We start from the raw sequence: 14,336 nt of genomic DNA on the forward strand, positions 1-14,336 counted from the left end.
CTGTTGAACTTCTGACCTCTGTGACCCAGACATGACCATATGGTTTCTTAGTACCTTCACTCTTTTCACTACTCAGTCTCTCCGCCCTGCTATTTTACTGCCTAATCTGTCAGTGCTTGCTGTGCGTGTTTAGAGTGTCGTCTTTGTTGCATGATTGTGTTGTTTTCATAAAGTACATAAGTGTTGTCAGTTCATATTGTGTTTGAAGTGTGTGTGTGTTAGAACAAGAATGTCTGAAAACATGACCACTGATACCTAAAATCACCTCATTAAACTGTATTTAAATATTGTTCAAATTAAATCTAGTCAGCCTCTCCTCAAAACTGATTTCACCTTACTGATAGATTCCAAAATATCACAAATATTCAGAGATCTCTGTTTTTAAAGGGTAGGATTTAGGGTTTGACTTCACATGTTCTGTTTTATTTTTCCATTTAACACTAACCCCCGGTTTCACGGACAAGGCTTAAGCCTAGTTCCAGACTAAAATGCATTATTGAGCTGTTTTAACTGAAAGAAACATGCACTGACATATCGTAAAATATGTCAGTGCCATTGTTTTATCTCAAGATGCGCATCAGTAATGTTTTTTCTAAAGAAAATGTAAAAATCTACTTAAATGTCCTAATTGAACTAAGGCTTAATCTTGGCTAAATCTAAGCCCTGTCTGTGAAACCAGGCCCAAAAGAGTTTAAATTAGCTTATCTTGAAACTGCACTTTTCTATATAATGAAAGCGGATGGTGACCAATGACTGTCAAGCATATGACTTGTAAACTATATTACTACTCTTCCAAAGCCTGTCTGCCAGTTCTTCAGAAGACTTGTAATATAGCTCATTAATGGACTCCAGATAATGTTTTATCCTTTTCAGCTTTGACAGGCAATAGTCACCATCCACATTCATTGTACGCAAAAGAGCAGCTTGGACATCATCTTTTGTGGTTCCAAAAAAAAGTAAAACAAAACACAAGTTTGGACTGACATGAGGATGAGTAAAAAGGTAAATATCCCTAATTAGGTAATATGTGAATATATATTAGCCACCTTAAACACATTTCCCCATATTTCAATCCATCCCTCAGGGTTCCACTTATTAGTGCAAAAGTGTACTAATAGCATGTGGATTACGCAATGAGCTTTTGCATTGAGTATTTCACTGAATTTGCTGGACTCTTTAGCAGTCATTAGAACGTGAAAATATACATTTATTTAGCTACCAATAACAGCTACCTTTAACACATTTCCCCATATTTAAATTCATCCCACAGAGTTCCACACATTTGTGCAAAAATGTAAAAATAGCGTGCGGATTATGCAATGAACCTCATGATGATGATTGTAGTGAATTTGCTTGGCTCTCTAGTAGTCCTAAGAGTGTTACCAAACACCGTAACAAGCTCTATCCGGTCATGGAGCCAGCGATACCACTGAAAGATGAGACGAAATAAATGTTTTATTTCCGTCAGCGCCTGTGGACGTGTGGGAGACGTTTAGGAGAATGATTTAACGATGACGACTGTGATGTCATTGAGGAATCTATGGAATCTTCCATGAGCCAGAATAATTAGATTTATGAAATGGGATTTTCAGAGATGAACTGCACTTAACACTTATGAGAGTGATTGTAGACACACACTCACACATTCCTACCTGTTTCTACTTCATCGTCACCCCACAACCCACCTCTGTGACTCACACCTGCTATCTCCATGTGTATGTATATGTGTGTGTGCGTGTGTGAGTGGAGAAATAGTTCAGCAGGGAATGTGACTCTGGTTCCAGGAATAGCCGTGATTCTGAAACCCTGGAAACTCTGAGACGAAAATAGCAGCACATCGCTCCTCTCATCGCCTAGCAACAGGCTCCCCCACGTCCTCCAGCCATTTTAAAACATTTCTTCTCTCCTTTTCATGATTACTTCAATCTCCCCTTCCTTCACCTTTATGCTCCGTCTCCAAAGATCATGTTGAGCTGCTCTTTATTTAGTTTCTGTCACTATTTTTTCGAAGTTGACTTCCTTACTTTGTGTCTAAATCTTTGCAGTAATGCTGGTTATGTAATTCTGCTTTAGAATTGGAGGCGGTTTTTTTTTTTTTTTTTTTTTTATACGGCCGTTGCAGCGATTGGAAGTTGCACTGCTGCAATTTCAACCAAAGCGCTTCTGAGAACATTCTGTGCTTAATATAACTCGTTCTTGGCTGCCCTTTTTTTTTTAGGACAAAAAATATCACTGAACCGCACAGACTGTGCTTGCTTCCTCTCTCAGCATCCCTGCCTGTCCTTGCACATCAGTTCCTACTTTGTTTAGCTCCTAAGTTTTCCCTGCTCCAGGTTTAGGACCAGATTATCTCAGAACGGAAACTATCTCGAATATGTCTCGAACAAGTGACCCTGGATCAGTTAACTTTGCTTACACTGATCATTCCTCAAGTGCACTTCAACTATTCTTCTGCTAGTTGCATGTTTCTCTCTCCTTTTTCCTTCACTTGACCCACCCCTTCCTTGTTGCTCTTTCTACAAATGTCCTGTTGTACAGAAGAAGTCTACATATTGTCTTGCTCTAAACCCAAACCTTCACCTACACCCCAAAATTATTCTTCAGATTGTTTTCTTTGGCTGGTATACTCGGCTCTGGCTGCATCTGATGCTTTTATCTGAACCCCAGATGAAAACAGTTATCAAACAGGCTACTTTTTTATATATCGTCTCACAGTTCTCTCCATTTGTCACGCTTCTCTCCTTCTCATTCTCTCTCTAGAAGCGGAAGTCGAGCTCTACCATTCAGTACATGGTGAGAATCTTGTTTCATTTACACCTTCCTATTTTTCTTTCATCTTCCTCTCCACTTGTACCTCCACCTACCTGATAATGTGCAACACTTCCCTCGTACTTCAGATCCTGCATTTATGTGGGACATTATGCAGTGATAGCCAGTATAAAATATACTCAGTTTTCAGATACTTTATGGTTCTATTTTAAACAAAAGCTTCTTTTTAGCTTGTTTATTACTGATCAATAAACATCCTTACAGACTGCCCACACTTCATCCGCTGAGCACCTGATTCATATGATCTGATCAGCTGACATAAGCAGCTTTCAAGGGAAGAGGTCAGTTCACACCAAGAATGACCATAACTATAACAATAACTATATTAATGTGCACACCAACGGACGATAATGTTGTTTATTATAAGTGTGCAATGCAGTTATGTCTTTAAATGCTAGAGATCTTTAAAGTTGGGTAGATTCTGATTGGCTTTCAATGTTTTCATTATTCATCAGCTGGAAAAAATTGTCCTGAAAGTGATTCCAATTATGTTCCTCTGTTTTGTTATCATAATAGCTGTAATATGGACTTTGCTATTTTCATAAATGTATAAAGGTTTTTAAAGCTATATAGTTAAGGCTCTGATATTCTGACTGCAAAAAAAAATTTCTTCACTTAGGGCTAAAAAGAAATATGCAAACAGCAGTTTAAAAAACATTTGATGTGGATATGTTTGCACTAGCTCTACAATTTGGCACTCTAGTCAAATGGTGTCACTTTATTTTTATAGCACTTCATACAATAGATTTCTTTAAAGCAAGCCGCTTTATAGTTGTAGATATGAAAATAACTTTGGCAATCTGTTTCAAACTGCAAACAAACTTTGTTTTGGCCTGAAATTACACATACCAGGCCTTTATCGTTATTGTTACAGTCATCATCTTTGGTGTGAATGGGCCTTAGGGGCACACATCTAGTCTTGATTGGCACATAAAAACTAAATGAACAGAGATTGCTTTACATGTCAATCAGGCAGTCTCCAAATTTCTAAGTGGGTCAGTTCTTGGCCTAAACAAACTGTGGACAAGACAGTTGCAGTTTAGTCAGAGGCCAGGCTTTATGAGACCACTTGGACCCTGTAAATGTGTCCCACTTTCTTGTTTAGTATTTTCTGATCAACACTTTGTTCCTTCTTCCTCCTGTTCTTTACTTTGAATGATTTTAGCCAACTCCCATGGACACCACTTACTTCCTAGGTCTCATTCTGCATGTTGGTAATCGGATGTATTTCGATTAATACGGACCACTCTGAAAGCTTTCCAAAGCAGATTTAGGACAGGCCTTTCTGTTCATACACAGGTAGGCAGTGAAATAAACATGCAGAATAACACCCTGTTTTCCTACTTACAAATGTCTGAAGATCCTGTTTGTGCACATCCCAGGGGTTTGACTGCACCAAACCCTCATTCAGTATCTGCTTGATTCCCCACCTTATATTTATTTGCAGGATTGACGCTTATATTCTTGGTGCTTAGTATTGTTTTTTGTCTTATGAGTGGGTTCCATAAGAGGATAACATTCCTGGTTGTCCCTCCTGGCGATATCCCTTTACTTGGATAAAGTTGGACTTCCATGGAGATCCATGACCTACTGCAATAATTTTTTGGGAATTGTTAAGGAATTCTGCTAGCCATCAAGTTGTCCACTTATCAGGAACAGTATGTATTTGAATGTGTATGTGTGCCCATAATGCCAAAGTCTTAATGACGTGTTTGTGATTGTTTATGTGGGTTTATTTGATGTTTGTGAGGGTCCAGTAGTTGTGAGCTGCTGCTCATTCATCTCCCTTGACCATACCTCCCGCACATAAGCACATGCTGTACTAATGACACTTCTCGCATGAGTGCCTGAGCTGTGTGAGGGAAAGAGGACCGTTAACTACCTCAAAACCACTGAAGGCCCATAGACATGAGACCTGAGGGACCCCGAGTATAAATAAACACCCATATCTAATCCGCCTCTGCGTGTAATGTAGCTAATTGGTATAATAGATTAGTTTAGGAAGCCTAATTGGTGAAAAGCATTTTATGGACTTTAATAATGACCCTCCCTTCCCTCTCGCTGCTAGAGAGCATTGGGTCTCAACGAATAATGCTGTTTTCATGTAAATAGGCAGTTGGCTCTACATCAATCAGTTGCCTTAGAAAATAGATAATGACCATGCCCTACTTCTTGTGTTTGTGTGAGTGTGATTTGTGTACATGTGCATGCTGATCTCTCCCTCGTTCCTTTTTTAACCTGACCCTTTCTTAACTGAACGTATGTTGTGTTTCCCTGCACAGCCCCAGACAAACAGCACCAAAAACAGCATAGTCACCAGTCCCAAAGGAAACCTCCCCTCTCCTGCTCTGGTATTTACCTCTCTAATCCTTTTCTTTTCTTCCACTCCTTCCTTTTCCCCCTCTGTCTGTGACTGTACCTTCATTCTTTAGTACATTGTGAATATATTTTAGTTTTCTTGCGTTGTTTTGTCAGTTTTTTTTTTTTTTTTTTTTTTTTTTGGCTACTTGCCTTTGCAAGCCAAAACAAATTGTGAAATTTAAAGCTAGTAATAACATGGAATGGATAGAAATGATAATATAAATATTAATAAAGAATATGATTAGAATAATCTAATATGGAAATGATGATATAAATGTTTAGGAGTGTTATGATCTGGTGTTATATACGATAGGAGTCTTGGTCTATATATATTAGAATGATGAATGTCATTCACATTAATGATGAACGTTGTCCATATGCATTCATTTTGAACAGAATATCAATTTGAAACCTAACAAAAGTCTTTGTGAAAAACAATGCTTTTTTTCTAAAACTCATGGCATTTCATGGCACTTCATGGTTTGATGATTAGTTATCTAATGTAATGACATTCGTGCATATCAATTGTACTTTTGGGGTCACTCAATACACTGATAAAGCTCACAGTGTGATAGTATTTTTGTGATTTTACGATGATGCTTCTCCTTTGCAGCATTATCACCAGGATTGGTTTGGGGATAGAAGCTCCTCCTGGGGCTCTTAGAATCAGCCTTTAAACTGTTCAGTTTCCTGGCCGGAGTGCTGAGAAGTGGATGTTGTTTGGTTCACTGAGATCCTTAATGGTGTTCCTCGCTTAAACCCACTGGGCCTGGTGTTGATGTCAGTTGAGTTGAATGTTAACAGTCCTGAGCAGTACAGTTCCCATGTGTACATGTGCATCTCAGAAAGTTCGAAGAACAGCATTTATTTGAAATAGAAGTTTTAATTCTAAATGTTACATTCTAAATGTCTAATGCCTGCTGATTACTCAACATCATTCATTTTTATTGGCAAGTATCTCTTATAAAACTCTTTTGTACGCAATGCTAATTGCACCAAGTGAAAGGAGGCGTGTTAACGCTGAGAAGAATAACAGCGACTTTATTTAAAGGGGTCATGAATTGAGAAATCACATTTTCTTTTATCTTTTGACATATAAGAGGTCATTGTACTATACAAATATCCTGTAAATTTCAGATCTCAATCTTCCTCATTAGTCCAGCTTTTATTGAAACCAAGCTCAGAAAATGACTTGTTTCGTATTTTGTTATAGTGCGACAAAAGAAGACCAACGCCTACTTCTACATCATTGCCCCTTTAGCCCCGCCCACCGATTTGCACATGTCATGTAATAAATATGAGACTGATGCAAACACAGAATAATTCCAGCGACAAAACGATAGAGCGATATATTCTGAGGATTACAAGATGTTTTGAAGTGCCAGGTTGTGGGAAAACACAGTCTTTGCATTGCCATCCTTGTGATCTTAACATTAAGAAAGCGTGGATGAACTTCCAAGTTCCATTCAGAAAGTGAAAGGATTGGTTTTTAATCAAGACAGTTCGACGCAGGCTTTTCAGAGAGCGTGAAATAAAAGACGATGCAGTGCCAACTACATTGGATCCGACAGTAATGTCGCAACACAAGTGTGAATAACCAGCCCGTTCTCATCCCAAGGCGTCATATACTGACGCTTTTGACATTTCGTCTACATCCAACGCACATAGCACCCTTTATCGTCAATATGAGACGCAGATAGATATGGGCCAGAAGGCGCCTCCTAGCGGTCTAACCCTAACCCTACACCAGACCTAAACCTACCCATAACCGAACAAAGCTATCTGCGTCTCATATTGACGCTAAAGGGTGCCATGTGCGTTGGATGTAGACGAAATGTCAAAAGCGTCAGTATATGACGCCCTAGGATGAGAATGCGTTGGAATAACAGTGTTTTTACCATGTGTCACTATTGCTTTGTCTGTTAGTTACATTTTGTATTTTACTATTAGGTATTTATACTGTAGCGCCACAGTCAAACTGAATACTTGTGATAGTTGTGATTTGCTGTTCTTTACTTCAGCATTTATGGGGTTAATGCTTTGGATTTATCGGATACACTGCTTTTGTTATTGTTTTGATCGAAGCCATTCGCTGTAATCCTGAATAAAAGCTTCAATGAGCGGCATCTGTTTTTTCATCAGTAATTATATTACAGCACTTTTTATTTTATTTAAAACACGACACTGCCAATGACAATGTATACGGTTTTTATCAAAAAGAATGAACTGAACAGTCAAAAAAACAACAACTGTGACAATTTTTTACATTCATTCATAATTCCGTTTACACGAAACACCGTAAGTCATCCTTTGTCAATTACAACTGTGGAAACTAAAAAGTACTTACTTCAAGTAAAAACGTAATTTGCCTCTACCAAGAGTTAATACGCATAAATATTTCACATTGTTGGCGAATGTTGTAACTATGCAACAAGATATTTTTCATCTGAACTTTTCAAAACAATTCCACACGTGTAATGGCGAGGATGTTGAAAATTTGTGATATGCAAAATTGTTACCCAATCATAGCAGTGGGCGTTCACTTGCAAGTCTTGGATGCGTCACGCCTCAAAATGAAGTGTTTGGAAGACGGTCAAAAACAGGATAGAAAATAGCTTGTTTCTTCTAAATTAGGATGTTTTTTGATGTAAAAATCTTGATAACATAAGTGGACCTCAGAGAACATTATAAAATTTAACCAAATGTATTTCCTGACCCCTTTAAATACTTATAGGCGCCACACCATTCCAGATTCTGCCCTATACAGTATGTTTAATGGATCTGTCCATGGACCCAGTTAAGCTCTGTTTATCCAGTTGTGCTCTGTCACTCTGATATATTACTATACTCTCTAAGCACGCATTTATGGGGTTGTTTATTTGATTGCATAATGCCACTTTGCCTTTCAGTGTCTGCTTTGATCTGTGGATGATGGAGGTTGTTTATTACATGGATCTGGCAGGAAACTTAATAAAACAGTATGTCATTATGCAAGGGTTGTGGGTAAATGGGTGATGTGATTATTTAATGTTTAATGACATGCTTAAGTGAAATAGATAGATAGTCAATGTTCTGAGGAGACTAAAGGTTTGTAAAAGCTCAGTAAATAGGTTTTAGAGTGAACCCTGAGCATTGAAGAAGGAAGCTCCTAATGGAAACATTACATGCGTTCCAACATATACGGCTATTGCAACACGTGGCCTAATACGTCAAAATATTTTAGGATCCCTCATAGTTGCCCTTTAATGCTGCCAGTGTGGAGTTTGTGTGTGTGTGTGTGTGTGTGTTGTGTTTTATGGTGCAGATATAGTTACTCAACCTTGAAGTGAAGTGAGGAGGTGTTTATGTTCTGTAAAGACTTTAGCCTTAGTGCTTTGTTTCATGGCTTCCACTCTAGCTTTACTATTAACTGTACAGTTACGCAGGGCTAGGTGATATTTGTATGTTTTAGCCAATATTTTAACCAAACAGCCAAGGACATTCTCAATGTTGAATGTGAGATAGTTATTGTTATTATTAATTTATTATTATACTGAATAATCATAGTTAATATTATTGATTATTAATCATAATAATCATAATTATTATTTTATTTTACACTTTTTATAATTTAGACGAAAGATTTCACTGAATATAAGATGAATTATATATACTCTTTTTATTTACGTTTCAATCTAAAAAAGTTTTTTACAAAATTTTGAATATTTTACTAAAATGTTTTCATATTTAGAAAAATGTATATTTAATGACGACGGATAAACTATTGAGTTTGAAGATAAAATATCAGAGTTTGAACTGGACTGTACTAACGCTAACACCGTTTTTGCTATTATTGTTTGAATCAGATACACCATTAAAACACCATTTGTTGTAAGGCTATACCTGGATATGAATTGGCAATTTTGAATTAAACTTATGAGCACAATTTTTTAGTAGTTGTTTGTTAGCATTTGCAGCTTCTTATAGATTCTGTGTTCATAACCTTAGCATGTAACTTTTGCCTATTGCACTGAGCAATGGTTGTCATGGCAATGAATACCTCATAATGATGGGGAACGCAGGCTGCTGATTGGACAGTGAGGGAGTGTTACTTCCTGCAAGAGTGAATTGTGCATTACAGATTCATGCGGTCTGATGTATGTCTAGCTAGCAAGTTTCTGGGGGTTGCAAAAAGAGACGGCATAAAATAAACATGTTTTTAGTAGCTGTGAAAGCATCCGCAGTAGTTCTGTCAAGTAGTTCAGTGAGAAAGCGATAGGTTACGTTGCTAATTTGACTTCGTAGTTGGTGTTTTTGAAATAGCATAGCCTAACATGTGCAGTCATTAGTTTTATGAAGACAGAAGCTCTCTGTTGTTGAGCCTCTGGTGGTTTTCATGCATATTTTGTTTGTTCATTTTTACTGGGTTGGCAATCACAAACACCCATCCACCCACACACGGTCTCTCTCTCTCTCTTGTTCTTATTTCTCCTCATGTTTTTCCACCCCCTCCTCCCCGTCTCTCTGTAGGAGGCACAGACCACTGTCATCCATAATGCAGTGGATGGGATTAAGGTACCCCACCGCCACCATCTTTCCTTCCCACCGTCCACCCTCTGTTTGATCTGCATCCCCACAATGCATTTCTGCTAATGTGTCTACAGACTATGACATCATCCGAGCGTGTGTTTGCCCGTTGGCTGCGCGCGTGACCCTTTTGAAGTTTAATGTTTACTTGCTCTTCTACTCTATGAAATCGTTTCAATAACATTACTATTAACAAGTTTTAACTAAACATATGCAAATGAGTATGCGTGTTCCTCTAATGAAACGCATGACATGTTGAACTGTAGATTTGTTTGTGTGACGCTCCTTTCTGTATGTGCCAGTTTTGAGAAAAATGAACGGTCTGTTTAATTATGTTTTTTATTAATGATCGTGATGATGGGAAATGACTCTTGACACATCAGATGTTTGCAGTATGAATCTGAAGCAACAGTTGGAAATCTGTGTCATGATAAGAATATTAAACCTGCTGTCTCAGGTCTCTGTGCTTCGGACTGTGTGATGTCGGGACCTCTTGTGGTAGACATTGAAAGTGCAAGTTGTGAAGAAAAAAAACCTTAACATAAAAAATAAAAAAACTTTTTTAAATGCATTTTAAGTGGTAGATAAATTATTTTATTGATTTTTAAAAATATAAAATGGAACATGTTTAATGTATCCATGGAAATATATATATAAAAAATATTTTTTGTTATATTTGGGATATTTTTATACTTTTAAAGTGAATGGCCCCTGTATTCACTTGGAATTGTGCTTTCTGATTACTGTACATTTATTAATTTTATTTGCAAGCATCTCTTAAATAAAATAAAATAGCAAGAGGCAAGTTTGTGCTGAAAATAATAACAATGATTTTATTTAAAGGGATAGTTCCCCCAAAAATTTTAATTCTGTCATCATTTACTCACTCTCAAGTTGTTCCAAACCTGTATGCATTTCTCCGTCGATGGGCCGCATTGACTGACTTTTTAACATACTATGGAAGACAATAGGGACCATCGACTGTTTGGTTACCGATTTTCTTCAAAATATCTTCTTTTGTGTTCAACAGAAAAGAGAAATTCATACAGGTTTGTAACAACTTGAGGGTGGGTAAATGATAACAGAATGTTGATTTGTGCCTGTATTTCGAAGGCAAAGAAAATATTATGTTGAGGTTATATTAAATTTACACACTGTTATTTGGAGAAAAACTTTTAGAAAGATTTTTCAGAGGCAAGTGGATGTAGAATCAAATAGGGCTAAAAACTGTGATGTCACATGTCCCCATAGCCCATATCAAGACTTTGAGTTTTCCAGGTGGCAGTAGTAAAGTCTAGATCTGGGCCGCTCTGGTTGTTCTGTCAGCGGTTGCTGTTCTGTGTGTTTTCTGAATTGGGCTTAATCTGAGCTGTGCGTGGGAAGCTGTCCACTTCTCCACGTTTGCCACTTTCTTTGTACATGTGTCACAAGGTCTGTAGTGCAGCGTAGATGATGGAATGAGAGAACAAAAGTCTTTTCAGGAGCACCTAAATATATCGCCCCACATACTGATGGCCTATTTACAGCAGGAGTTGGTGTCCTTGGTGATCGCCACGGTTACGCTGTGACAGGTGCATGGTCCCGTTTCTCAGGTGACCATGCCCTCCTCCTCGTTTCCTATTGAGACATCATTCTGTCGATGCATTCAATTGAGCAATAAGGTACGAGAGAATGTGCAGTAGTGTGTAAACTAAGCACTTGCTGCTTCAAGGTATTGTTGCACCTTTCAGCTGTGACTTCATGACTTTGAGTGCCTTCTTTCTTTGGTAAAACGAAATAAAATATATTAACATATTTAAACGTTTTTTCTTTGTTCATACCTTAAAATAGCTTGAATGTAACTCCACACCCTTGCCTCATTTAGTATACGCGGTTCTATGAATATGCAAATTAGCCCCGCCTCCACTCACTCACACCAGCTCAGGGATTCACTCGTTGATGATCACACGTTGACGTGATTGGTTACAAGGTAGTTTGTGACGTCAGAAACACCAGCGATTTCAAACCGTGTTTTTGAGACTGTCTTTGGTTCACTGCAGGTTTAAGGAGAAAAAACTCAGCAATGGTGTTGACTTATGAATTTGTACATGGTTTGTCTTAAAGCATATTAAAAACATAACATAGACATACAAACATCATTAAAAGCTTTTCACCACAGGGGGACTTGGGGACTTAGGAAAAAAAATGTAATAAGAATTTTATTGTGATCCTTCCAATTGAACAGAGTCCTTGCATTAGGACTTCAAGTGGTGACCCACTACAGCACCAAGGCGTAATCATTCTTTTATCATACAATCATCTAGTGAACATAGTCATTTATTGATATTTACAATAAACTGCATAGTCCAACAGTATGCATTATTATTTACATGACAGGCTAAATCTGGAAATTTTTGTTTTTGAAATATTTTTATATAGCTTTAAAGGCACAATATGTAAGATTTTAGGATTAAAATATTCAAGAACCACTAAAACAATGTTATATATTTTGTTGGCTTTTGTCCTTAAATTATTCCAAATGTTTCCAACTATGTTTAAATCTAGAGAAAGCTATTTTAACCAGTGTAACGTCCCGTGTCATTGCGTCACCTGTCAGTGACGTCATATCCGCCTTACCCTCGATTTCCAGTTTTACTTGAGTAGAAACCATGGAAACACCAAAGACGCTTTAATTGGTGGGTTGCACCAATAAGGATTAAGACTAAATCTAGATTAAATCAAGGTTTATCTAATAATTAGAAGACAACAACTCCCATGATTCCACACTCATTCACAGCGTCATCAAGTTATGCCTTTATTATAGTTTTGAATTAGCGACCTCTAGCAGCGAAACATACGTACTGTGCCTTTGAGTTATTTTAGTTTAGTTTAAGAAGTTTTAGTACTTCAGTTAGTTCCCATGGTAACATTTCTCATTTTTAAGGTTCATATTTTATTTTATTACCAAAAATGATTTTTAATTGTTTTAGTTGACAATAACACTGATTTATACTCACTGCAAGTGAAGCCTTATGTAATGTCTCAGTCGTATTTTCTTTTACCTTTGTAGTTATCATTTTTTTTCATGGTTTTCGAGGATTAGAACATCATGCAACCTTTCGATAATTGCCTCTACCCTAGTAATAATGCATTTACACCTAAATAGCTTATACTTCGATTGGACAAAACTTCCCTTTTCATATCCACACTTTGTGTTTTTGTTTTTTTCAACCAAACAATCTGAGGCTGCTTAGTTAGACCCTTCAAATCATATTTACCCAAATGAACATGAATTGACATGAGGCAGAATAAATGTGTATTCAGTATGCAGTAAAGAAGACTGCTGGAGGCCAAGAATGTGTTGTTTTGTATTACTGTGTCTCTTCATACCCATGCTGACCGTGGAAGCGCTTGCAGTATTCTTCTCATTAGCGCAGCCCATCTCTCAGATCTCAGCACAGGAAGCCAGGTGTGGCTTGTGTTTAATATCCCTGTATGCGAGTAGGATTATAACAATTATAATAACAAGCTTTTTCTAACAGTCGTGCTGACATTGTCATGCGTCATTGATTGGTTAATCGTGTGATTTCCCCAGAGTTCTGCCGTTTATGTTAATTTATGGTGTGTGTATGGCAACGAGAGTGAGGACTTTGGCACTAGTTGGAATTCTTTCTGAAAAATGTTAATATATTGCCAAACTGATTTGTGCTCTGTGTCTGAATGTCACAGGAGTCGTCGGACAGCAGTAATGCCACCGTGGAGGACGAGGAAATGAAAGGTAAGGCACAACAATCAACATTTGTATGGAGCAACTCTTCAGCAAAGAGTTCTATGGTTTTATTCAGACAGGCAGCAAAATTCTGATTAGTTATTTGTAGTTTGAACTGCAAAAATGATATGATTTTTGTTCAGTACATTCAGGCTGTCATCTGCTTTCTTATGTCTTTTCACAGTGTGCTGATGTGAAAGGGATAGTTCACTAAAAATGTTTAATTCTGTATTCATTTACTCACCCTCATGCTGTTCCAAAACTGTATGGCTTGCTTACTTCTGCAGAACACAAACACAAAAAAAAGATTTTGAAGAATTATTTGATTTGACAGAAAACACTAAAACATTTTTTAGAACATCTTTACGCAGAAGAAAAAAAGTCGTAGTTTGAAAATACATGAGGGTGAGTAAATCATTTCTCAATTTTCATTTTTGGTTGAACTATCCCTTTAAATCGTTGCTATGGTAACCAATGTCAATAGGGATATTGTCTACACAGTTGGAACAAACTCAAAATCAGATTTTGCATAATTACAGTGCAAACAGTCAGTCCTAAAGATTAGATCTGAGTAACAAGTACTCTACCATACAAAAGTTTTGGGTCAGCAAGATTTTTTTAAAGAAATTAATACTTTTATTCAACAAGGATTCATTAAATTAATCTAAAGTGACAGTAAAGGCATTTAGAATTATATTTCAAATCTAGTTCAAAACTTTCGATTCTTTAAAAACCTCTGAAAAAATATCATTTTCTGGAAAAAATATTACCATGTTGATAATAATAAGAAATATTTCTTGAGAAGCAAATCAGCATATTAGAATGATTTCTG

General features: G+C 37.1%; 1 protein-coding gene across 14 annotated transcripts in view; it reads left to right on the plus strand.

The window, feature by feature from the left end:
- Positions 1-14,336, plus strand: part of camk2b1 (calcium/calmodulin-dependent protein kinase (CaM kinase) II beta 1) — a 62,418-nt gene that overhangs the window by 38,834 nt on the left and 9,248 nt on the right. For 8 of the 14 annotated variants that reach the window (XM_079870896.1, XM_079870906.1, XM_079870908.1 and 5 more), the window contains 3 exons: positions 5,112-5,180; positions 9,700-9,744; positions 13,465-13,513. In XM_079870896.1, the coding sequence (XP_079727022.1) occupies positions 5,112-5,180; positions 9,700-9,744; positions 13,465-13,513 (163 nt within the window). The remainder of the gene's footprint in view (positions 1-5,111; positions 5,181-9,699; positions 9,745-13,464; positions 13,514-14,336) is intronic. The other 6 variants (XM_079870909.1, XM_079870897.1, XM_079870900.1 and 3 more) reach the window with 2 other exon arrangements.

This window comes from Squalius cephalus (genome assembly GCF_949319135.1).
Source record: "Squalius cephalus genome assembly, chromosome: 5".
NCBI lineage: Eukaryota > Metazoa > Chordata > Actinopteri > Cypriniformes > Leuciscidae > Squalius > Squalius cephalus.